At 43.0% G+C, this 24363-nt stretch overlaps 1 protein-coding gene across 2 annotated transcripts in view; it reads left to right on the top strand.

Moving 5' to 3' along the window:
• Positions 1–24363, top strand: part of ST8SIA1 (ST8 alpha-N-acetyl-neuraminide alpha-2,8-sialyltransferase 1) — a 110908-nt gene that overhangs the window by 10480 nt on the left and 76065 nt on the right. For both annotated transcript variants that reach the window (XM_021529969.4, XM_021529968.4), the window contains exon 2: positions 17002–17146. In XM_021529969.4, the coding sequence (XP_021385644.1) occupies positions 17002–17146 (145 nt within the window). The remainder of the gene's footprint in view (positions 1–17001; positions 17147–24363) is intronic.

Consider the following 24363-nt stretch of genomic DNA (forward strand, 5'->3'; position numbering starts at 1 on the left):
ACCAGGATTCCAGCTGTTCTGAGGCTCTGCAGGCCAGGGGGTGCAGGATTCACCTGGCTTGGTGATGCTCATTTTTCCTCAGAGCAAAGCAGGAAAGGATGCTGAACTATGCATTTTGAGGCTACGGGCACTTAATGTAACTTGGAGGATGCCCACCCTTGTAAGAGCTGTGCTAGCTCCTGCAATTGGATCAATTTGTGACAGTCTTGTTTTCATGGGATGGAAATGAAACTGAATGTTTCAGCACTAATAACTGCAGGGAAGTGCTGTAAATGTGAATGGTGGCTTGGCCCCCAAAAGGCAAGTAAAAATCCAGTGTGGGTTGTAGCAATTCAGATGCCTCATTTCTGTGCTTAATCATCATTTGGGGGGCCTGACTCACAGTTTTTAAGTGCTGGGGATTGCTATAGTGAGAATTACATATCAGCCTATAATTAGATGCATTTTTAATTAAGGAAACTGCAACAGTGAAGGGAATAAGAGAAACAAAACCAATCTGGGCAATTCTTCATAGGTCACATTATTGAACATTTAGTCTTGGCAGCCAGCAAGCATCCAGCACAAACACACTGGCTGAGCCTTATGGACAAATGCTGAACATCTCCAGGTTTGTGTATGCCCAGCTGGATGAAGCAGTGAAAATGCACATGGGATATTTACTCTTCCTGTCCTGTTTCAGCCATTGCCTTTAAATGTGTCCAGAAGGGAATGGCAGAGTGTGCTGTTCAAGCTTTCTGATCCACAAATGGTAGCAACAACAAGGAAGTAACATATCGATAGAGAAATTGTGTGTTTTGATAGATCTGTTTAGAAAACAAAACAAGTGGAAAACACTTACTTATTGTAGTTCAGTAAATGCTAATGGGTCCAGCATCTGAGAACATGTTTATTTTTGCCTTGGGTCTTTGATGCTTTCTCTCATTTACAAACTGTTTCTCTCACAAACAAACTGTTTTGTGCTTCACTTGTCTAACAGGCCATTGCTACTGAAAGTCTTGTACTAAGAGGGTTGAGTTTGTTGATTTTGCCCACCCTCATCTGTGGGAAAACGTCGAGTTGGTTTTACAAATTCGGTTTTCTCATCTGCTGCAGAACAGCAGATCTGCATCACAGAGAAAAGCCAAGTTGCCTCTGCTGGTGTGGGGGAAATGGGCTGCTAGGCTCTTCTGTGTGGCATGACCAGGAGAGCATGAGCAGCATCTGTCACTTGAAATCAGGGCTCACCCTCGATGAATATGATTTTTCTCAGCACTTTAGAGCTGAATCACTTCTTTCCTGGAGAACTTTCAGCTTCATCCTTTGGTTTGAGGTGATGTCTTGTGTGGCTCTGCAGTCTGCCTGGTGAGAATCTTACTCCTTTCCATTTAAGATCAGTAACTTGTTTTTGCCTTAGAGAAATTAAAAAGAAATCCCAAAGTTCTGAGAAGTTGTTTCTATTCATGAATTTCTGCCAGTGTAGAGGTATTTCTCAAAAACCTGTATAACTGCTAAGAACAGACTAGCTTTAAGGAAGTTTAAGGAAGAAATAGCCAGGCACTGTCATTTCATGATCACCTTTTTGGGTCTAAAGTGAATGGCCTGAATGTATTGCATAGGAAGATCTCCCAAAACACACTGGAAAAGTGACTGCGCACGTGAACATGATTTTAGAAGTATTTTAAAACCAACTTTCAGGCAATATTCCTGTCTTAAGATGCCTCGTTGCAGGACTAAGTAGGTTGAATGATTTATTTAGTGAATTTTTATTTTTATCCTCATACTGAGTAGATATCTTGGATAAATTTCCTGAAGGATGTTTAGGATTTTTGCTTGCTCTTTTTAGCAGCAGCTTTTAAATGCTGATACTGGGAAAGACCATAAACCTTCAGCAAGTTAACTCCCAGTGAAAAGTGCTCTGGGTCCTCTGGGCTGATGCTTTCCCTGAGCATTATTCCCTCCTCTGAAGAGAGGAATGGGGAGGCACCCTTGGGAGTTTTCCCTCCTTTTCCTGGTGCTGCCCTGGTCCCTCCCTGCCTGGAGGTGATGGCTGTGCCTGCTGTCCTTTGGGAATTTACAGGTGAGAGCACAGGCATGCCAGCTCCAGAGTAACTTGTGCCTGGTGTTTTGGATTGCCTTCCTGCTTTGGATTGTACCCAGAACTACTTCAGCTGCCACCAGCAGCTCTTCCCCCTGCAAAGAGAGATATGTTCTGTAAATAGTGGTGCAAATTAGGCTCTGGTTGTGTCCCTGTCCCCAGTGACAGGACTGTGGTCAGGGCAGGGGCACAGCTCTGCCAGCTTTTAGCCTTGTCCTGGCTGCTCTCAGGAGCAGGGTGCTTTCCTTCATCCAGTCTTATTTAAAAGCTGAGTTTTCTCCTGGGAGAAGTGCCAGAGCCCTCCTGTCAGCTGAAAGGAAAGGATTGCAGAGTGGAGTGCTCCAGAAGGAAAGGAAAATGCTCTTGGAGGGCAGGAGGGAAGGTGGTGGGATGGAGAAGCCTTGGGAGCTTGGAAGGGAGATAGAAGATTGATAGAGGGCTTAACACAGTGGAGACAAGGAGTTTGTAGCAGCAGGGGCACTGAAGAAAAAGAAATGTAAAAATAAGAGAATAAAATAAAGAAACATTTATGTGAAGCAGAATAGCAGAGCAAGACCATAGTTAGGAAATTTTGAGAACAAGGATGTGGCTAAATCAGGCAAAGCAATCAAGTAAGTGTAAAACTTTCAGTGAAGTGGACAATTTAAGGACTGCTCTGTTGGTTAAGCAAGATTACCCAAGGAAGTAACAATTAATTAAAACAGCGTGAAGTAAATGATAATTTCAGTCAAGAAGCTCGAGTATCATGTGGAAGCAGATCACTTGAGAAAATTGAGGGCCCAGTTTCAATGGCCAGAGGTATAAGAGAGGCCATGAAACCATAACAGGAGAGGGCATTTTCATGCCATGAGAGAGGAGAATAATTTTGCTCTAGAGATGACTGTTGAAGTGGTGAGATTTGGAAGTGGAGTGATGAAATCTGTGGAGTACAGCCCACTCACTGCAGCTATCTCTGGTACCTGTCCTACTTAAGAGCTGTGGTAGGGAAAATGTCCATATGGTTAGCAAAAAGACAGGAAAACAACATTTGCTGCTCTGTTTTTTTTTTTTTTTTCATTCTCTGATTGCATTTTGCCAGCTAGACAGTCCCCAGGCTGTTGATGTAGTGAACTTTGTTTGCTGAGGGTTAGCTTGTCCTTTGGGGCACCAGCAGCTCAGGCTGAGGGATGATGAATTGCAGCAGCTAATTCCTTGACTCCTCATATCTCAGAATGGGGTTGGTTACTGTGGTTTTGGGGTGAGCCTTTAGAACAAAGGCAGGCTTTGTTCTGTCTGGATGCCAATTGTTGTGAGAACCCTGGGCTTGCTCTGGGGTCTCGTGTGGTGGTGAAATTTCTCCTCCAACCCATGCTTTCAAAGAAAAACTGCGCAGGCTCTTGTCCAGTCTCAAGGCAGTTTATTGCGAGTTATCTAAAAGATTGTCTTCTCTGGCTACTGTGGTTTGCTCACAGCTCAGGCAGAGGCACACACACACCCTGACATCCTCTGTCTGCTGTCTTCTTCTTCTCTCCCCCCGTCCAGGGCTGCTGCTATCTTTTATATGATATATTACGTATTACGTGTTTATAGTTTTCCCCTAGTACCTACTACCTATATTACAAAGTGCTTTTCTACTCTAAACCAATCTGTGAGTGCCAACATCACCAAGAACATGGAGGCAAGGAAGAAGAAGGAGGAAGAACAGGATCAGTCCACTTTCCTCCGGCCCCCATGTACAAAATAACAACCCCCCTGTACAGGTACTAAAACCCCCATGTACAATACTAAAAAAATTTTCCCTCTACTTTGTAACTACTTTTGCTATGCTATCTAACCCTTTGTGACTGCTTGTTCCACCTCCAAAGTTGGTAATTCATTCCATGGCTCAAACTCAAAATCACAGCTGCTTCCAGCTGCCTGCCGAGGTCTAGAATGCTTCTGACCAAGGCCTGGAACCTCTAAAAATGTCTGAGAGACATTTGAGTTCCAACAAACTTGCATTTGTGATGAGCTGACTTCTCACTGTACATTCCAGCAGGATCATACACGCCGTTGGCATTAAATGGATGCATACATGATGTGTGCTCAGAGCTCCCAGCCTCGCTGCTCGGGTGATGCTTGGCTCCTGCAGAACTCCTTGGCCAGTTTTGGTTGCAAGCTTTGGAGCAGCTCTGGGGAGGTGAGGGGTTTGGGGGGTGGACAGGGAGCTCTGCATGCCAGGATGTGTAGTGCCAGCATCTCTGGCACGGATCTTGCTGTGCGGGAGGCAGAGAGCAGAGCAGGGAGGCTCTGGGGCTCGGGTGCTGCCATTCTCTCTTCTGCAGCATTTCCACCATGTGGCTTCTGCCCTAAACATGCCTCCTTCCCAATGGTTGTAGGATTGGATTCCTGGGGGGATCTGCAGGAGATTTGTGAGAGGTGGGCAGCATAAACCAGCTGAGAGTGGATTTTTATTGCAGTGCATAAGAACACAGAAATGTCTTTAGCAGTACTAATTGCTACATCAGGCCCTTTTAGTTTAGTTTCCCATCTCTATCAAGGCTTGGCACCATATGCTGCAGAAAAGTCATGCAAAAAATGTAGCTGTGCTGTGATCTCCCGAATAAATCAATGTCTCAGGTTCTTAGCATTTTGAGACTTCATTCAGCCTTCACTGAAACTTAGTTTAACACCTCATTCCAAATTACTCTTGTTACTTAGAACAACCTTCCATGTTCTTGGAGCTTACATAAACAATCGATTCCTTCATTATGCTTAATTAAGGAAGTGCAGGTGTTCTTGAATAGTTAGTTCTTAAATATATTTGTCTTATTCTTAGATTGCTGCTTAATGACCTTTTAAAAATGTGTTTCTTGTTTGGCTCGTACAGCCTTTTTGTACTAATTTACTTTATCTAGTTGATTTTTAAATTTTGACATTGTACTGGAAAACAAAATGTCACCATGCTGTTGAAAGCTAAACAACTCATCTTCAACCCTGTAGTAGACAGTTTAATTGCTGTGAAACTCAGTTATTGCTTTCTAAAATTGTTCAGTTGTTGCTTCTGAACTGATCCCTTTTTTTCCTAAATAATTCACTGCATAAGCTTCTTGAAATGAGTAGCATAGACCAACTGGTCATGATTCAGTAGAGCTCTGTAGCTTGTCATGCATTCTTGAGCTGCAAGGTGCATTTTGAAGATGAATTTGAGACCTAAAAAGGTGGCAGTCGGACTGCCCAGCTGGTGATGCTTTCAAACCAACGGTATCAGGCCTGGGAGCTGAGGCTCAGGTAAGAAAGAATTATGTTGGGTTAACTTCTGTGTAGTGCACATCCTGTAGGTGGGAACGTGGGAGGCTGCTGATGCAGGTCAAGAGACTGAAGTTATCTTCCTGATAGGGCACATCTTTTATTTGTACTCGGCAGCAGGAAGGAAAACCACAGATTCAGTCAGTTCATTGTGGAGGAAGTCCAGAGCTGCCCCAAGAGGCTGGGGACCAAGGGGTCAGAAAAAGAGAATGTCCTGGGTGGCCATCTCTTGGGGCTGTGGGATTCTTGTTTCCAGCACAGTTTCCACATTGTTCCTGAAGGGCTATGAGCTGCTTTCAGTGCAAACTGATGAGTTCAAGATAAACCAATAAACTAGAGAATCTGCCTCCTTCCTTCCTTCCTCCCTCCCTCTCCTCAGGGTGAGGGGAATGCAGTGTTTCATGGGCCAGTGGTTTTATTGATTATCTTTCCCCAGTCAGGGCTTCCTTGTTAGGGAGCAGTGGTTCTGTCAGCTCACCCAGCAGCACTGTACCAAAAATGATCCCTGACACACTCCAGAAATCTCCCAGGTTGCTTGCAGCACTCTGTGTTGCCCTTCCTGTGAGTTCAGGGAGATGGAGACACGTCTCCCAGTGGACCCAGAGTTTGTGATCCAGGGATTTCCTTGAGTCTCTTAAAGGAGGTTTCTGTCCCCAGCACTGTGCCTGGTTCTTTGGGGTTTGTGGATGTGGATTCCTGAGTGAAAGCAAACTTGGGCTGGATGCATGAGACTGCATGGCTGTCAGTTTTGTGTCTCGTTGGAAAGAGCTGGCTTAGAAATTCCTCCCTCAGATAGTTTCCAAACCTAGTTCAAGTATTTTTAATATTTAGATTTCTTTGGATTACGGGTAGTCTGTGAAATCTGGAGCATGGCAGCTAATTAAATTTAGGAATTCAACAGTACTTCAACCCAAAATAGTTTCCTGTGATATGTGTGGCTGTATATGTCAAACTCTTCAGTCTTGGCTTTAATTTAGAATTTCACAGTGTTGCAATATATATAACTCTTGCAGGCATTTCGAGGTGGCATGTTTTGCTTTGTTGTAGTATGCTTGGCAGCTCCCTGAACAGCAACAGGTCTCCTGTTTACTACCTTTACTCTAAAGGATCCTGTAACTGTGTTCTTCTCAGAATAAAGAAGTCTGTAAGGGATGGGAAACTCAGTCAGAAAGAGGAGGGGAAGGTAAAGCTCCAGACTTGATTTCTGCCAGGAGGATTTCCTGTAGCTGCTCCACAGCACTTGGAAGCCCAGGGTTTCCCAGGGCCACCCTCTGTGCCTGTGCAGGGAGATGTGATGGTATAGCTGGGGCAGGTCTGACAGGTGATTGCAAAATAAAACTTCTTGGCAAGATGGGTGGGAGTCATAGCATGCAGCAGTCTCTGTGGTTTGAGTTTGACAGGCTTTTAATTCTCATGGAGAGTCAGTTTGTTAAAGGCCACCAGGTTGGGCAGAGGGGGAAGTTGGATAAATTACATTTTCTGCCAGGACTTCGGGCCTGTAAGAACTTAGTACATAAATCATGCTTATCCCTTAGGAAGCTGTTTGATTGCTCTGGGTAGTGGGGTTTGTGCATTCTTGATTTAGTCACAGCAAACTGCTTAGATTAGGATAGATTCAAGCCTGCTTCCTGTCTTGGGCTCACTTCTTCTTTTTCACTGCCAGCTCTGTTTTCTGCTTGTGCTGCTGCCTCTGTGCCTGCACAGGAAACCTCCCCACCCCAGAACCACCGAACATTGTGGTGTGTTGTGAGTGCTGCCAAATGTCATTTGCTAAATGATGACGGGAAAACAGCGTGCAATGGGTTGAAAGTTGTAAATATGTGATGACCTTGATGGCTGGAGCTGTTTGGATTATTTAATATACGATCTATAAGGGCTGTTTCAGAGCCCTCACAAGCTGTGGTGGTGCCTGTGAACTTCCGAGTGCTTTGGAAGGGTGAGTTTTAGAAACTCTGCTTTCAGCACCACGTGAATATTTGGAGTGAAAGCCAGGTTTATATTCCTTGATTACACTGGAAAATTCTTTCTTGTGGTTGGGGGAAGTTCTGCCATCTTTTTTTTAGGTCTGGAATAGCTCGGATGATAAGGCTCAGCATGTCCTTTGTTAAGTAATAGAAATGTGGATTGCATGTTTAGATGCAGAAGGAGTGCTTAGAGCCCCAGTGCTGAAGTCCAGCCCAGGGCATTCCCAGTGTTTTGTACCCCCAGAATTCCAGGTGGATGTTTGTGGTGCTGTGACTGAACAGAGGGATTTGGCTCGGGTTAGGGGGCCAGAGGGAGTGGAGTGACTCAGAAATTAGATGATGCGGGGAAATCTCAGGAAATAACTTCTGGACTCTTCCCCACCTCCTGTCAGAGGCTCCTGGGGTTTCTGTGCCATAGGGAGCGCTGGACAGAGAGGAGGTCTGAGAATGTTTCAGGTAATCACAAGAGGCATCCTACAGAGAGTTGTTGGTAAGCTGGCAGCACTATTGAGACCAAATGGCAAAAGATTGCTTCTTGTCCTTTCTAATGTGGTGCTGCAGGAGCAAGGGAGTGTTTGTTTCTGACATATATTCAGAAAGAAAAAAAAAAATCGCTTTCCTGAGTGCAGGATGGAGCTTTGACCATCTCAAATCAATGAATACAGCACAGAGCTGTCAAAAAGAAATTTTGTGATGCAGCATTTGCTTCTGCTTTTGTTTCATCATAACAGAGTCCTTGAGGATGATCAATAAACTTGATTTTTGGGTTTGCTTGGGCCTACAGGAGAGAACGGTGTGAAGACAAACAGGGTATGTGGTCTCTTGTTCTTGGGAGAGGTGTCTGGAGGTGATTTGTGGAAGCATCTCAGCTGATCTTCCCTGTAAGAACAGACTCATTTCAACCCAGAGCTGGTGAGATCTGACCTCCTTTCAGTAAGTCTGTAAAGAGGTAAAATAATCCAACTATGATGGAGTTTAATATGAGTGCAGGGTGACTACCATGCAACTTTTTTCTGTGGCTTCACCAAAAGAGATTTAAAAAGACTGGGATTTTGAGTTTCTGATAAAAAGAGGTTCCAGTTTAGATAAGTCTTTGCTTTATTTTAATCTACTTAGTGCCTTTAGTGAAATGTTTGCAGCAGTAAAGCTAATTTTATGGCACCTAGTACTTGGGCAAGGTTTAAAACACATTAGCAAAATTTCAAACATTAAGGTTGTACCTGCAAACAGAGGAATTGCAAGTTCAGGGCATGTTTCAGACAAATGGCTCCGTTTTCATCTGTGTTAATTTTACATTGATAATTTATCTGTTGGAAGCCATCTGTCAGCACTCAGAAGGACCACTGAACTCAGCTCAGAAACATCTCTGGGTCCCTGGGCAGCTGTTGGCAGAAATAATGTTGGAGGTTGCAGCAGCCAGGGCTGTAAGGGAAGTCTAGTGTCAGTGCTTGGTGATGCATTAAATCCTGGCTTTCCTCCAAAATCAGACTATTACAGCTTAACTGCTGTGTAATTCTGGGTGTGCAGAAGCAACAAAGAGCACGCTGTTTTGTCTGTGTCCATTTTTCAAGGAAGCTAAAGTAAGGCACTATTTGGCATTTATGGATTATTTTTGCCTTTTCAGTCAGTAGGAAATGTGATAAAACTGCAATCTTGAATCATAACCCACTCACTTTAAGAAATTTCTCTCATTGGCAGATTTCATCCAAATGAAACAGAATAATAGAAGTCTTAAGGGTGATGAGTTCCTACCAGTTTAATGAAAAACTGGATAAAAGAGAGAGGTCAAGCCCAAGGTTTCCTGTTTTCTTGCTGCTAGGCATCAGATGGATGCTTCCCAACCAGGCAAACTCATTCCACCTCCTAAACAATTGAGAGTTATGAGATGTGGGAAGTAGTTCCTGAAAAATGAGAGGAAAAAGCTTCTCTTCAAATCTGGGTTTCCTTCAGCCCGTTCCTTCAGATTTCTTCATCCGCCTTTGATGGGTTAAAACTTTTCTCTAGATGTGCATTTTCTTATGTCTTAGAAAATATATTGGTTTTTCATGCCTTTTCTTGTGGTATTTTTGAATATGCTTGTCTCTGTCACATGTACAGGCAATGGCTGCCAGGTCACATCCAGTTTTTGTATCAAAAACCACTTGGGGTGACAAGTGCCAGAGTATTCTTTTTACTCTTAATTTCTGTTGTCTCAGCTTTTAGGAAATCTGTGTAATGAAGGAATTTTGTTTTCTTTCTGTCTAGTTCACCTTTTTTATCAAGGGGCATGACTGAACTGCTCAAATTAGTGGAAAGCACTCTATGGGCTGATTTGGATTGGAGCATAGGGGCCCTTTTGCAAGGAGCATTACTTAAAGGGCTTTTATCTGGGTTGCAGAAGCAGGTAGAGAAGTCACTGTGGTGTGATAATTGAGTGCTTAGATCCCGGTGGGACCTATCAGCACGTTGGATAGTGCAAGCTCAAATGCAAGATTTGGAGCTGCTCAATTAATTTTTAGTGAATCTCTTTCTCCTGAAAGAAAACAGTCACCCTGTGCCCTCGTTGAGGCCAGATATTTCTCTGTGCTTATGATGACACAAAGCAAGCAGCAATTTCACTGGAAGGCAGCAGGGGAAGTGGTAAGAACAATTATTTTTTCCCTCCTGCAGCAGCACTTCATGTAGTGTGACTTTGTGTCTCGGTTGATGGTTCTGCTGTTCTGCAGGACAGCTGTTCATTAATTTCACCTTATATCTGCAAAAACTGCTCTCCTGCCAGGTTTATAAGATTTAACAAAAAAAAAAAAACACATGTAGCAATTTATCTCCTCCCCTGCCCCTCTCCCTTTGCCTCTGAATTGTCTGTGACAAAAGCTCCATCAGTGTAGCTGTTCCAGGTATCTTTGTGGCACCGAGGGATGTGTGAGCAGAGGTGAAAAACCATCAGCTGGGGCTGCTGGCAGGCAGGATCCTTCTGTGGGGTGCTGCAGAGCCTTTCTCAGAGCTCCCCTTTGCTGCAGAAGCCTCCACTGACTCGCTGGCATCTGGAGCAGCTGGCCTGGGATAAAGCTGCCAAGCGCAGAGGTGTCTAAGGCAGCTCAGAGACATCCTGCATTCCAGTCAATTTGAGTGCATTCATAATTGGGATATCTTTGCTAGTGCTAATCACAGTTTGTATGATACACCTGATGGGAGAGTCTTGGAAAAAACTTCATCTGACCAAGTCCTAGAATTCATACCTTTTAATTTGTATTTCGGAGCTTGCAAGCAGGCATTGTGCATAGGAATTTGAGACAAGTTTGCGTGAATCGAAAATGTTTCTCTGAGAGGAAGTGAACAATTCTGTGTTGCAGTAGCTTTTCAGATCAAAGCTGCTCCATATTTAAATAGAAGAATTGGCAGGAGGGAAGGTAAACTAAAAGTTTGTCAGGAGATCTGGTAGACTTTTATTCAGTTTCAGAATCATGGAATGGCCTGGGTTGCAGCAAACATTCAGGATTATCTTGCTCTGCTTCCCTGCCATGGCAGGGACCCCTTCCACCAGCCCAGGTTGCTCAGAGCCCCATCCAGCCTGGCTGGGACACTGTCAGGGATGGGGCAGCCACAGCTGCTCTGGGAAACCTGTGCCAGGGCATCACCACCTCACAGGGAAGAATTTAATCCCAATATCCCATCCAAACCCACTCTCTGTCAGTGTGAAGCTGTTCCCCTTGTCCTGTCACTCCAGGCCCCTGCAAATACTTTATCTCCATCATTCCTGTAGGTTCTCTTCAGGCACTGGAAGGCCATAATTGGGTCACCCCAAAGCTTCTCCAGGCTGAAAAATCCTAATTCTCTCAGCTTTATATCCTGGTTTCTTCTAGTTCACAAGCATTGTTCAATCAAAAAGGCGTGACAATAGAGTGAAACAAATCAGTCAGATGAGGAGCTGCAGTGACTGACAGCTCAGATTTTACCTTTTGGAAGGCATCAGGGTTTGTTTGTTCAAGGCCAAGGCAGCAAAGGGTAGGGTAACCATATGATCCCACAGGATGGAAAAAGAGTTTTATATTTCTTGTGTAGTCTGGGAAACGGAACTGTGAACTCTACTGTGTGGGTGGCACCAGATCAGTGATTTTAAAATGGGTAATGAAAACCCAAATATTCTCTGGATAAATCAAAGTAGGTAGTGAAAACTATATTCTCATGTTAAATAAAATACTTTTTTCCCTTTCGGGCATCTCAAAAAAAAACCTGGAAAAAAAATCTAAAAAAGTACTGATGATGCAGAAAAGATGCAGGTTCTTGATTTCATAGTTTCTACCCCAGCTATTAATTTGGCAACTTGTAGCAAATTATCATTAATATATAGATTAATTTCTTACTTTAAAAAGTCACATCAGCTCTGTTGCTAAGTTAATGAAGATGTTTTTCATTAATTGTCCTTAGTCTGTGGCCTCTGCAATGCAACCTCTTTCCTTTCATGCAGGTTGCAGTGCCAGGCATGATTTACTGTCTCCAGCCTTTTTGCTGTCCTGATAACTTTCCTGTCTTGAGAAAGTTGGGGAAGTATTGCATGATCCTTGTAAAGTCCAGACACCAGAAATTGCTGCAGGTGCCATTAAAATAGGCTGAAAGCTTCACATTGAGAAACAATATAATAGTGAATGTGAAGGGGAATAGTCATGACTTCAGTCTTTGTAAAATCTTAACATATTGCAGAGACCTTGGCTGGGGAGTAAATCAGATTATCTCTGTTCTGCTCTGTGCTATCCACTCTTCATATTTCATTTTCATTGCATTTAGACCTATTCTTCAAGCTGTGGTAACTGGGTATTTTCAGAAGTGAACCTATGCACAGCAATGTATTCTTGATTTAGCTGTTGTATTTGGCAAAGGTCTTAATTTTAGCTAGAGCTTCAACTATGACTGTTGTCCCAAAATCCCAATTTGGTATGCTTTTGTGGATATCAAGAGCATTTGCACTGGCCATTCTCTTGTTCATCTGGTACTTGTCCAGGTGATTTTTCTTAGGAGGGAGGTCTTAAGATCACATTCCCTAGCAGTTGTGCTGAGGATCATTTTCAGTTTTATCTTGAGTGGGGTGGTATGCCTGGAGCAGTAAGGTGCTTTAAACACCATGAAAACCTCAAAGCATCAGTGAATTCTTCAAGCTAATCCCCAGCTGCAGGGATTTGATTGGACTTTTTAGGAAAAGAGAATTTTAGGAAAGAGAAATTCAGTGTGTGTGACCAAACCCAACAATGTTTTCCCAGACTATTCAGGAGCCAAATGTCAGCTGCAGCTCCAAACTCACTGATTGTAGCAGAGCCAGTGATTTTACTGTTACTGAATGGCTTTGTAGAATTCTGCAGGGCCATAAAATTCCAGGACTGCCAGCTTGGAGCAAAAAATGGCCAGAGAAATGGTCATTATGTGGTGTTTGAGAGGACTCTCTTACAATTGCAGGCACGGGCTGCTGCCTGCTCTGGGAGATGGGATATGAGCCTAGATTTTTGGCCTGTTCTTGGGTGGCGTGGGATGTGTGAGTAAATAGAGGTCAGTTTGTCCTTGGAGTTAGCAGGGGGTAGCTACCCTAGAAATAATATTTCTAGGCTTTATTTAGAATGAAATATTTAGGGGTGGACCTTGAAAAAGAGAGAATAGCCACAGGAATTTTGGAGAGAGTAAAAAGCTTTGTTCATAGCAAGAAATTCAGGGAACTCCAACTTTTTGCTCATCAGAGAGGAGGTTGAAATTTCAGCAGCCTCCTTTAAGGATCTGTTAAAGGAGGGCGGAAAAATAATTTTAAAAACAGCCAAAACCTGAAGTGCCAAAAAATCAGGCTCTGATCAGAGTTTCTAAAGTCAATACACCAAGATATTAAGCAGTGATTTTTCTCTTCTCCTCTGCCACCAAAACTTCTTGCAAAAACATGGGGATTTGTCATTCTTATGGAAACATTACACCAAAGACATAATGAGGAGAATTTCAGGATTAGATTTTGAGACTGTTAGAGGTGGTCAAGCCAGATGTGTTTCAGAGCCACTGTTGATTTTAGTTCCTGAAGTATTTCCAGCAGGGGATGCACATGCTGGAAAGTAGGTGTTGATTTAGTAGAGGACTGCACAAAGCCCTTGGTAGGTCTTCTTGCCTTTGCTGGAGGGGTATGTAGATGGAAAAAATTAATAAATGGCACCGAAATGGATCTGTGCAGCTCTTCCCTAGTGAACCCAAGCGAGCACCTCTGCTCTGGGTTCCAACAGCTCCACAAAACCCTGCTTGTCAGGGAAGCCTGATGGTTTTGTTTTGACACCAACCAAAACTCCAAAGCCAGATACCTTCTTTTCCTGGGCCTTCAGAGTAATTTGATCCCAAAGCAAACCGAGGGAAGTTGAGGCAGGTGGGAACTGCCATGGAAAGGGAAGGTTTGTGTCAGGCCGTGCTGTCAGATCCTGCTCTGCTCTGCAGTCAGCAGATCAAGGTTAGCATGATGCCACCTAAATCCAGGCAGCTGAGCAGAATCTGACTAAAGCAATTCACTTCACAAATTATTTTTGTCTCAGACTTGGATGTGAGCCTCAGTCATTATTTTAACGCTCCATTAAAGCCATACTGTAATGAAATAATAAGTCTCACGTTAAGGTTTTTGTGCAAGGGTTGCATCAATGCCCTTGTTCAGGGAGGGCACTGCTGGCATGTGCTGGGGCCTGCAGGAGCAGCATCAGGCTGTAGTCTCTGCTGTCCTTTGCCCATCCATGTGTTCTGGATCATCCTTGTTTTCTGAACACTTCCAGCTGTGGTGATGGTGCCTTCCTCTTGCTGCTGCCCAGGTGGCTCCCCATCAATCTGTTTTTTTTTTTTTTTTCACATGAAGGCAGTACATCTTGCTCGCATGGATTTCAAAGGGAGAAGCTGAGAGGAAGCATTTTGCTCTCCCTGCCTTGCAGAGTGCTGGTGGTGCTTGCAGGCTCCATGCAGGACAGCATCCCCAGCAGCTGGAGAAAGGGGTGCCTAGCTGGGGAGGCAGGACCCCCATCTGCAGGGAAGAGACAGCCAAAGAGCTGTGAGCTCCTGGCTGGCAACCCGTGCCACGGGATTTTAGATACTATATTTGCTGCATTTGGGATGTTCAAAATAGCTCCTGTGTCATTATTGACTGGGACTTGAGTCAAACCAGGGTGCAGTTAAGGGGCATGAACTGTCTGCAAGCTGAAATCAGGCTGCAGAGGTTGTTAAATTGAAGAATAAGTAGTCCATGAGTTTTATGAAAGTTTTGTAAATGAATTCAGATTAAGACCTGAGTGCAGTGTCTGCCTTTTGCTTAATGATCTACCTGGTGCCCAATTACAGCTGAAATCTGAGGGGCTTGAAGTGAGATTGTTCAAGGAGCATTTCTCCTGCTCCTCTCACAAGTAGGGATTTGTCCCCTAAGTGCTCTTGGATCTGAGGGCCCCCAGTGCCTTTTCAATCCCAATATTAAGTCCTCTCACATACAGGTTGTCCCTGAGATTGCTGCCTGAAAGCTGCTGCAGTTCTGCAAATTCTGTAATAACATTTATGCTGTACATTTTAATCAAGCTCGGCAGACCAGTCTCCCTGATCCTGCAAAGTATCCTGCTCTAGGTTTGCATTTGAACCCATTCTGCTTTTCAATGAACACTTTCCTATTAATCTTTTCTTGCTTTGTGACTTTGGGATTTGGATCAGAAAGAGACTTTTAATAAATTACTGTGTTCGGATGGAGAGCACACACGGGTGCACAGGATTTTTGTGTTCATACACACAGCTTCATTCTTGAATGAGTGGCCTGCCTAGTTGTGGCCCTTCCAGGAGACCCCTGCTGCTTTTCATAATAGGTTTATTAATGAAGCATTCCATGGGAATTAGAAAGAGGAGTTTGTGGGGATGGGAAGGAGTAGAGATGTATATCTCACCTAATAAATAGGGTAGGACTTGTACAAAGAGCAGTTCCTTAGCTCTTCAGTCTACCCTGGCTAAGAAAAGATTCATTAATTTAAAACACTCCCTAGGTAATTTCACACTAAGTTATCTGGGGGTTTCTTTGTGCTTTTTGCTCAGACCAGACTTCCAGAGGATGTGTGAGTTGCAGAATTTTACTGGAAATTTTTGATTGTTATACAGTTTTGTAACAAATGGCCCCAGCTGATATTGGATTAACGTAGGTTTTTTGAAAGAGTTGCTGTGGGGATAGAAAAATATGCAGAATTATTTTCTTTAAACTTGAGAGAGAAATAATTTTCCGAGATCTGCAAACTGGTTTGTTGCCAGCCAGAAAAATCTCCACTGTCAAATCATGTGTTTGCAAGACTATTCCATGCCTGTTTTACACTGTTCTGCAAAGGTTATCCAGTGAGAGATTTTGAATATCCTGTAATTTGTTTTTCACAGTTCTGTGGTGAAGGCCTTTTTTGGGCATCAGCAGGAGGGTGATGTGAAGCCCTTCCTTGGTGGTTGGACTCCACCACATTCTGAGGGATGCTGTTGCTGGATACTTATTGTTACTTCAGTTGATGTGTGTCTGAGAAATAATACATTTTTGTGGAGAATTAGGAACTTAAGGGAAAATAAATTTTTGGTAGGGAAAAGTGTGCTCGAATACCATTTTTTAGAGATACAAAAATAGCAGTAAAACTTTAAAAAATGCCTAAATATAAATTTTTTGTGGATAACTTTATGGTTTTTAAATAAAATCTGCTTTTGCAGAGGAGAACAGCTATATCAAACATTTTAGTATATTATATCAAGCTAATAATTGAGGTTTTTCTGCTTACAGCTCCAGTGCAGCTGCTGGAAATGGTTCCAGTCTCTTTGGGATTACCTTTTGAATATATGGGGAATGTATATGATAACATAATATTACCCTGTAGTGATGGAATTCTGCAGTTTGTGTTTTATGTACATCTAGGAGTATTACCCTTCCTAGGGCCATAAAGGCTTTGGAAATACAGGATATTCTGGACTTCTAGAGTTTTCCCTCATTCTGTGTTTTAGCATATTAATTGCTGAGTTTGCTGTGGTGCAGAATTTTCAGGATAACCTTCAACCACCTCACCAACTTTCCAGTTTCTACTCGGGCTAGGAAATAATTTTGGGACACGAGGGAGTAAGAGGATATGGAGTTTCAGCAGGGACAGCAGCGAGTGCAGCCACTCTATATTTATCCATCATCCTGGGGTGACTCAGGCTGCCCTCCAGATAGGAAGGAGCCTCTAATACTGCTGGGAATGTAGCACAAGGACAAGCAGTAACTGAAGAGAGGTGCCAACATTTCCATACCTAACTATGGAACTGTGGGGATTTAGGAGGCCTGCTCTTAATAAATAATGTTTGGTACTGATTATGGGTACACCTTGGATTGAATTTTCAAAGGAGCTTATCTGATTTCTGCATGTGTTGGAGATCAGTTTTTTGCCCATTAAAATGGGCTGTATAGGGTGAAGTTTCTGTTGATGAATCTTGATTTTGTTTCTGTGTCAGTCTGAATTAAAACTTAGATCTAATTTTTTTCTCTGGTTCTGAGATTTTCCAAAATAAAACCAGTTTTTCTGGCTCTTCTGTAAGCAAAAAAAACAGTGCCAGGGTTCATCTGCTGGCTGGGAAGTGTGGATTGGGAGCACCTGAGGGCAGCAGGAGCAGGGATGTGAGGGGTGATGATTAGCAAATGTGTGACAAGGCTCCAATTAATAGCCCTTACTCTTTTGTTCCCTTCTCTAGGAAGCTGCTGGAAGAATGCTGTGACCCTGGGCAGCTCTTTGCTATGACAAAGACGAATTCCCCCATGGGAAAGAACCTCTGGTTTGATGGGGAATTTTTATATTCTGTCACAATTGACAATGCAACTTACTCTCTCTTCCCACAGGTTAGTACCACATTTTGTTTTCATTTTAAGTATTAAAATACTAAATGGTAACATGATTCAAATTAGTATAAATAGGCTAAAAGGTCATCAAGAAATTGTATCTTCATTTCTCAATACCAAACAGCATCTGCTTTTTTACTTCCACATTCTGAAAATGTTGGTTGTATGAATGTTAATACTTCCCTGGCTGCTTTTTGGAATGTACACAAGGGATGAAAATTGGGTCACCTGTCTTGATTTCTAAAGAGTTTGGCTCTGGCTGTTTCAGGAGGGTGATTTCTGCGTTTCAGTCAGGGCTTGCAGTCCCTGTGAGCCTGATCCCTCACCTGCAATGGCTTCAGCTCAGTGTGGCCAGGATGGAACAGAGCTTTGTGTGAAGGTGTCCCCAGTTACTTCCCAGTTAATGAAGTTCTTTGGTGGCAAACAATGGAAGCCCAACAAGAGGAGCCAGCAGCTTGACTTTGTTGATTCTTGCTGTTTTTGAATGTTGGAAGGGGTTGGTTAATGTCTGTGAAGGTGCTTTGGGTTAAGTGCAGGGTTTTGCATGAACCTCTAAAGTGCAGGTGCTGGAAGCATGCCCCTCTGAGGTCACCTTTCTCCATCCCCCAAGAGGTTAAAAACCCCAGTCAAATCAAATGTAACTTTTCACTCTATTGTTTTGGAGGGTAGATGAATGAATAAATTTCAAAAGACGCTTCAGAATTTAAACTTTAACATTTTAATCTGGCAAAATAAATTGAAAAAATTTGAAAAAAAAAGTTCTGGTTTCATTGTATTTTACTTAATCAGTTAGATGCTTTTGGTACCAGTAAATTATTTTAAATTACTAAAATATGGCTCCTCAGCTGCTCAAATCCCTTGTAGAGTTTCACTTGCAGAAGCTGTCAGTTACAAGAGTGGCTGCTTGCACTGAGCTTCTCATCAATAGTCATCACAAATGGTCTTGGGGAAATCCAAAGGAAATAACTGCCAGCCACCAAAGAAAATTGGGAAATGTGACATCTGTTTCTGGGTACTTTGTGATCAGGAGAAAGATGATATTTTCCAAGTCACATATTTGTTTAATACAAATTACATATTGTAAACATAAGTAATTTTAAAAACATATTTGTTTAATCCAAATACAAATATTTGTTTAAAGTTTGAATTCCCACCATGAATATAAAGGCAGAGAATAAGTTGTTCTAATTGTAAGTGTGAACTGGAGGCATTCTCTGATACCTTCTGAATGGTGTGTTGGGTAACAGTAACTTATTTGATGATTGTGTAGTGTGATTTGTGCTTTTCATTCAAGGTACCTGTTAAATTTTGGCAGCTTACTTGGTTTTTCTTGGTTGCTCACAACATGTTTTGTTTCACTAGGGATTTTGTGTTGTCCTGCTGGTGCTGTTTCAAGGCAAATTCCCTGCCCTGACAGCAACAGCTTGCAGGGAGTAGAATAATTTGTAATTATTTCGGGGGAAAAAAAAACAGGTGTGGAAAGGGAGTTTGGTGTAGAATCTGCAGACTTTTTTTTCCCCCTTTTTGCATGCAGAGAACAGCAGGAAAACCATCTTGGGGAAGGTTCCAGCAGCAGGTGAGGTGTGGGCTCTGGACAGGCTGGTGTGCAGAACCAGCCTGGAATTGGGAGCTGTGTAAGGAAAGTCAGCCCTTCTAGGAGGACAGTGGTACCTCCCTTAGGGCAAACACTCCATTTTGTTAGGCTGGTTTTAGACCCAGGTGATCCAAAAGCTGTGTGGAACATGGGAAACCACCTGAGGCAATGTGGGCCAGGAGCTGGTGGCTGCAGTGCTGGCAGCAGGCAGTAATTACTGCCCCTGCTGTTGATTTTGGATGTGCTCTGTTAATTTTTGCTAGCAGTGTACTCTGTTCTCGGTAATGCTCTTTAATTAAGAGCTGCTTGGGGAAATACAGTGAAATATTGGCTGTCATTTGTGGTAGTTTTTCTAGGTGCCTTGGATATGGATGTAAATTTTAGGTCTACAGGCATTCTTTTAAGCAGCTTTAATTTGTGTTTCCATTAATTCTGCTGCCTAAATAGTACCTCCCTGTGTGCCTTTGATTTGTATTTAGTTAGGATTTGGGGAAATATCTTGGTGCTTTCCCTTTTGGTCCCTTTTTTTTTTCTTCCTTAATTTTTTTTCCTGCTCTCTATGCCTACATTAATATGCAAACTCGGTTCTTGATTTGGACTACATATATTGACTCAAGATAAAACTGTGATAAACATTAGTTATTGGAATTGTGGAAAACATTGTATACTAAAAGGTGAAGAGGTATTTAAATACTGTGAAATATAAATTGTGTTTTGGGAAAGCAGCTGATATATTTTTTGTTATTCAAGCAATTGTACTATACAGTGCTTTTCATAAACTGGGAGATGATATACTGTCTGTAAAGGCCTGACAAATTGTGCTCTTTGGCACCACGAGTCCTCCCTTTGGTGCCTTGAGAGGCCACCTAGAGCAGAGGTTGGGCAGAGTTAAAGGAGTAAAGTAGGGCTTTATCAAAAGGCCTCACCTTGGGCAGTACAGGAGCCTGGCTGAGGGTACAGCCAAGATGAACTCCGAGTCACGAGTTTTCACACTTTTATAAGTTTTGGTCCATTTCCATATTGGGGTTAATTGTCCAGTTGCAACTCCAGGTTGTGCAATCCCATCCTCCCAGTTTGCTCTCCTCGGTTCCCTGCTGTTTGCACTTTTTGGGCATGAAGCTGCAGCTGTCCTTGGTTCTGGGATGGAAAAGGATTGTTTTGTGTGACTGAGCTATGAAGAGAGCTGCTAACACTTCATATGAAGCTCAGAATGCAGAACACAATCTGGATAATATGAAAGCTAAAACATAATGCATAATCTTCAGTCCTGGATAATCTTTAGCCATTGGCATCAGGGTGATCCAAACAAAAATGTGGCTTAATATTAAGAAAAACACCTACCTTCACTATGATTCCACCCTGACTAATTAAGAACTGTGTAATTGGAGCAGTTTGTGTGCTGTGTTAGGAAAGCTGTAGTAGAACATCCTCTACTCTGGCTGGCCAGCTAAGCAAGAGCCACAGTGTTTGTGAAGCTGCTTCATAGAGACAGGGTGCAAACACACCTGATGGTGAAAATCCAAGTTGTGCTGGGAAACTTGAGCTGGAACGTGTCTGGTTTGAAGTAATTAAATGAAGGAAGGGCAACATGCCCCTGTGGAAGTCAGCTGAGTGGGACCAGGGAGCTGCTTTATCCCCTGTTGGCGTGGGCTTTGGTCAGCCTGGCTCACTGCATGTCTCCTGGGGTGAGCCTGCTGCTTGTGGGGTTTGTCTGCAATAATCTGAGGCCAAGTGGGCTTTGTCTCAGGCAGTGCAAACACAGAGAGATGCTGACCTTTCCAAATGGAACAGAGACAGGGAAGGGCTGGGTCTGGCTGCAAGTGTCAGTTTGGCCTGCAGGCAGAGAGAGGATGGGCTGCCCTGACTCAGCCTCTGTGCTCCAAATCCAGAGAGACTGAGCATCCATCACTCTTTCCTAGGTAATGCAGGAGCTCACGTTTCTGCTCACTGGCTGTACAGCTGAAATGTTCTCCCTGAAGGATCTTCTTTACAGTACCAAAGTCATAACTACAGATGTGATGCTGTGGGACTGCAAAGTACAGAGCAAAAAGGCTGAACTTGAAGTGGGAAGTGCAAGCAAAGAGGGACAGAGAGGCCCTGGGAATTTTATAGGCTTTTTTGTCAATGTTCATCTGCTTTATGAGGACATAAACTTGCTGCTTTAGAAGCAGGAACTGTTGTGAGTGAAATGGTAATTAAAGCAAGTGGGCACAGATGAGAAGCTGCAGGGACACCAGACTTGTGATGGCTGTAAATTACTTCAGGGCATATAAGCTGCATGCTGGGGGTGTAAAAATAGAAATAAGGGTGGGTTCTAGTCTGCCCAAAGGCAACACAGTTAGGTTTGCTTTGTTTTATTGTAGTTGTATATACCTGATAAGATACTAAAAGGAGATTGTTCCTCCATGCAGAGGATTTTCTGGCAGTGAACTTGTTTATATACTGAGACTTCCACCTACAGGTGTAGTGCAACCTTTGCTTCCTGAGAAAGCTTTATATGCTGTCCACCTCTTCCCCTTTATTTTATGTATTTTGTTATTAAAATTAATATTGTTCAGTTTAAAGATGTTTTACTGTATATGTGACTATATATTTGAATGATTCCGTGATTAGCACATTACATTAAATTTCTCTCTGCAGTAGTTGGCTTTTTTGGTAAGATACTTCTTAAAATGGGCTTAATACCTGTACTGGCATATTTGAGGCTTATGTTTGGGTCTGTTTCATACCCAGCTCTTACCACGTGGCAGAATAATGAGTATGAGTTTATGGAATGCTACATACCTCTTTTGTTTTTGTGCTGTCATTTGGTTTCTTGCTGTGGCTCATGTAAATTTTACTGGACTATAACGGGATATGTTCAGAAGGTGTTTATTGTGGAGCTGAGGTGCAGGCCCCCCTTTCCCACAAGTTCCTAAAGACAGATGGAAGTGTGGCTTAGTGCAGGCTTGGACAAAGGCAGGGGAGGTTATGCTGCTGCTGAAGCTACTAATAAGGGGTAGCAAAGTTACACACCTTGTAGGAAGATTATGTAGTGACTTTCAAGAAATCCCTTGTCTTATTGCTTAGGGGGGAGTGTAAGCCCAGCTGGACCTGTAATGAGAGCTCTGCTGCATTACAGTTCAGAAATTGACTGAATGTAGCCAGGCACTATTGATTTTTAGAGCTCTTATCACCTGGTAGGACGTGGAGGGAAAAGGCTGTGTTTCTCTCCTGGAACTACTTTAATCACCTGAATGATTCCCATGCAGGAGGCACTGGCTTCTCAGTGGCATTTGGGACACAGGGAAAATAACACAGCATGCCTATCTTCCTTCAGGATGTACTGCATAAATCCTGCATGTACAGCTTGCTCAGACCAAAAATCCAGGCTCCTTTCTCCTTCTTGATCTATAAACCTTAGTACTCTTTTGGAGTAATTTTAGGAGAAATTTGGCAATTGAATCTGTGCTGGAGATGGTTTACTGGCTAGTCACTACCAGCCTGAGGTGGCTTTGGAATGTGGTGGCCAAAGGGTTAGTCTGTAGTGCAGGCAAAGGCAAGGAAGCTGAAAGTACTGCTATGAACTGAGCCAACATTTGACATTTAAAGGCCCAGTGAATTTGGACTTGTGTAATATAACTGTGAATACCAAGTGCAGAAAGAAATTTATCTTTTCAGTGCAGAAATTCTTTTTTTCTTCTCCTTCTATAATTTCTTTCTCCAAGACTGTCCTAGAGATTTCTGCCAACCCATGGGCATTTGGGGCTGGGGGCAGTTGGCAGTGTCAGTCTGGGTATGTTGTGGAGAAGAGCAATCTCCATAAAAAACACACCTGGCTTTGAAGATGTTTTTTCCAAGCTCAGCTCATGAACTCTTCATTAATTTTTTTCTCTCCTCGGCCCAGCTGTGGCAGGGGTGGGTGAGTGATGGCTGTTGTGGGTGCCTGGTGCTTGGCCAGTGTCAAACCCAACAAGGAGGCAGTGCTGCACCAAAACACAAGGCAGCACCAGTTTGGTGGGATCACAGTGACACCTGTGCCAAGCCATGGTCTGCAAGGGATGCTCAGAGCCCTCTGCCCTGTGGCTGGCAGCTCTGCCAGCACATTGGAATGGTTTGGGTTGGGAGGGACCTCAGCCATCATCTCATGCCCCATGGGCAGGGACACATCCCACCAGACCTGGTTGTTCAGAGCCCCATCCAGCCTGGCCTGGAACACTGCTGGGGTGGGGCAGCCACAGCTGCCCTGAGTATCCTGTTCTAGGATCCATTTCTTTTTAACATCTAATCCAAGTCTACCATCTTTCATGGTTTTCAGAAATACTTATCTAAGAATTTTTACAGTTTCCTCACAGTAATTCCAACTCACTAGGCTGTCCAATCTAGTAAGTTGCCACCCTTATACACAGAATACATTTCCTGAAATCTAACTTGAAATTACCCTTGGCTATAAGTTAAGAGATGATTTTTGTTTCTCTTTTCCACATATGACTGCTATCAAGTCTCTCCACAGTCTTTTTCTCTAGGCTGAACAACCACAAGTCTTTTACTCAAATAGTTGGGTTTTTTTTTAACTTCTGAATGTTTTTGTTTTTCTAATGGTCTGTTAGAAAAATGTGCCAATTAACTGTGTGGTGCCCTCAGAAATATATTCTCAGATTTATCCTTTGGAATGGTACAACACATCGGTAGCAAATACTCCAAAGCAGAGCTTAATGTCACCTTTCTGCTTGAACAAACTTGTATTTAGTGTTGCTGATTATTCTATGCACAGTGTAACTTGGTACTGTGGAGCAATGCTGCAAATTGAAGTGTTGGGACTGGGCTCAATAGGAGACAGTTTAGGTCAAAAAAGACAATAAAAGCAAAGGCTACAGAGATCTGTACTGTGATCCAGTATTCTGCCAGTCAAAATGAGAAAGCCAAAGAAATAATTATTGTAGGAATATGCTGCTCTTCATAATAGTTGTCTCAGGCATTTCTTGGTCGTTCAAATGTGATGCATAGTGTTATTGCACAGGTAACTCTATGCCTGAAGACCTCTGGAGAAAATGAAAATGAAGGTTTACTCAGGTAGGCTTTTGGGGAAGAAATATTGCAAAAATCCCTTTTTCCCACACAGTAAACAGACATGCTGGACCTATTTGTTTCCCTTCATGCAAAGAACAACAAAAAAAAGGAAGAGACCTAGAGAGCCCCTGTGATACTCAGGCCAGTATACGAACACAGAAGGAGCTGTGGTGGCAAAATGAGTAATAAAATATGTGGTAAAATAGGGTAAGTGAAGCCTGGATACTTCTGAGTCAACAGAAGTGTTCCAGCTGACTTCAGCACAGCCAGGATTTAGCCCTGTAGCCTTTTGCTGAGTGCAGTTCTACTAAGGACTCATAATTTTGGTATTTTGGCTTTTTGGATAACAAAGAATTATCTTCTTTTCCTTTCCCCCAGTTTCTCAGCATTTATTAGCCATTGTTTTTATGCAGTGATTGAGTGCTGTTTGTTTAGTCTGACTGAAGGAGGATTCCTTCATGGCAAGGACATGGACTTGTTGGCCTGAGTCCAGAGGAGAAACACCAAAGCTGATCACAGGCATGGAGAGCCTCTTCTGTGAGGAAAGCAGGGAGAATTGGGATTGTTCAGCCTG

The sequence above is a fragment of the Lonchura striata genome, chromosome 1A, assembly GCF_050655825.1.
Source record: "Lonchura striata isolate lonStrDom1 chromosome 1A, ASM5065582v1, whole genome shotgun sequence".
Taxonomy (NCBI): domain Eukaryota; kingdom Metazoa; phylum Chordata; class Aves; order Passeriformes; family Estrildidae; genus Lonchura; species Lonchura striata.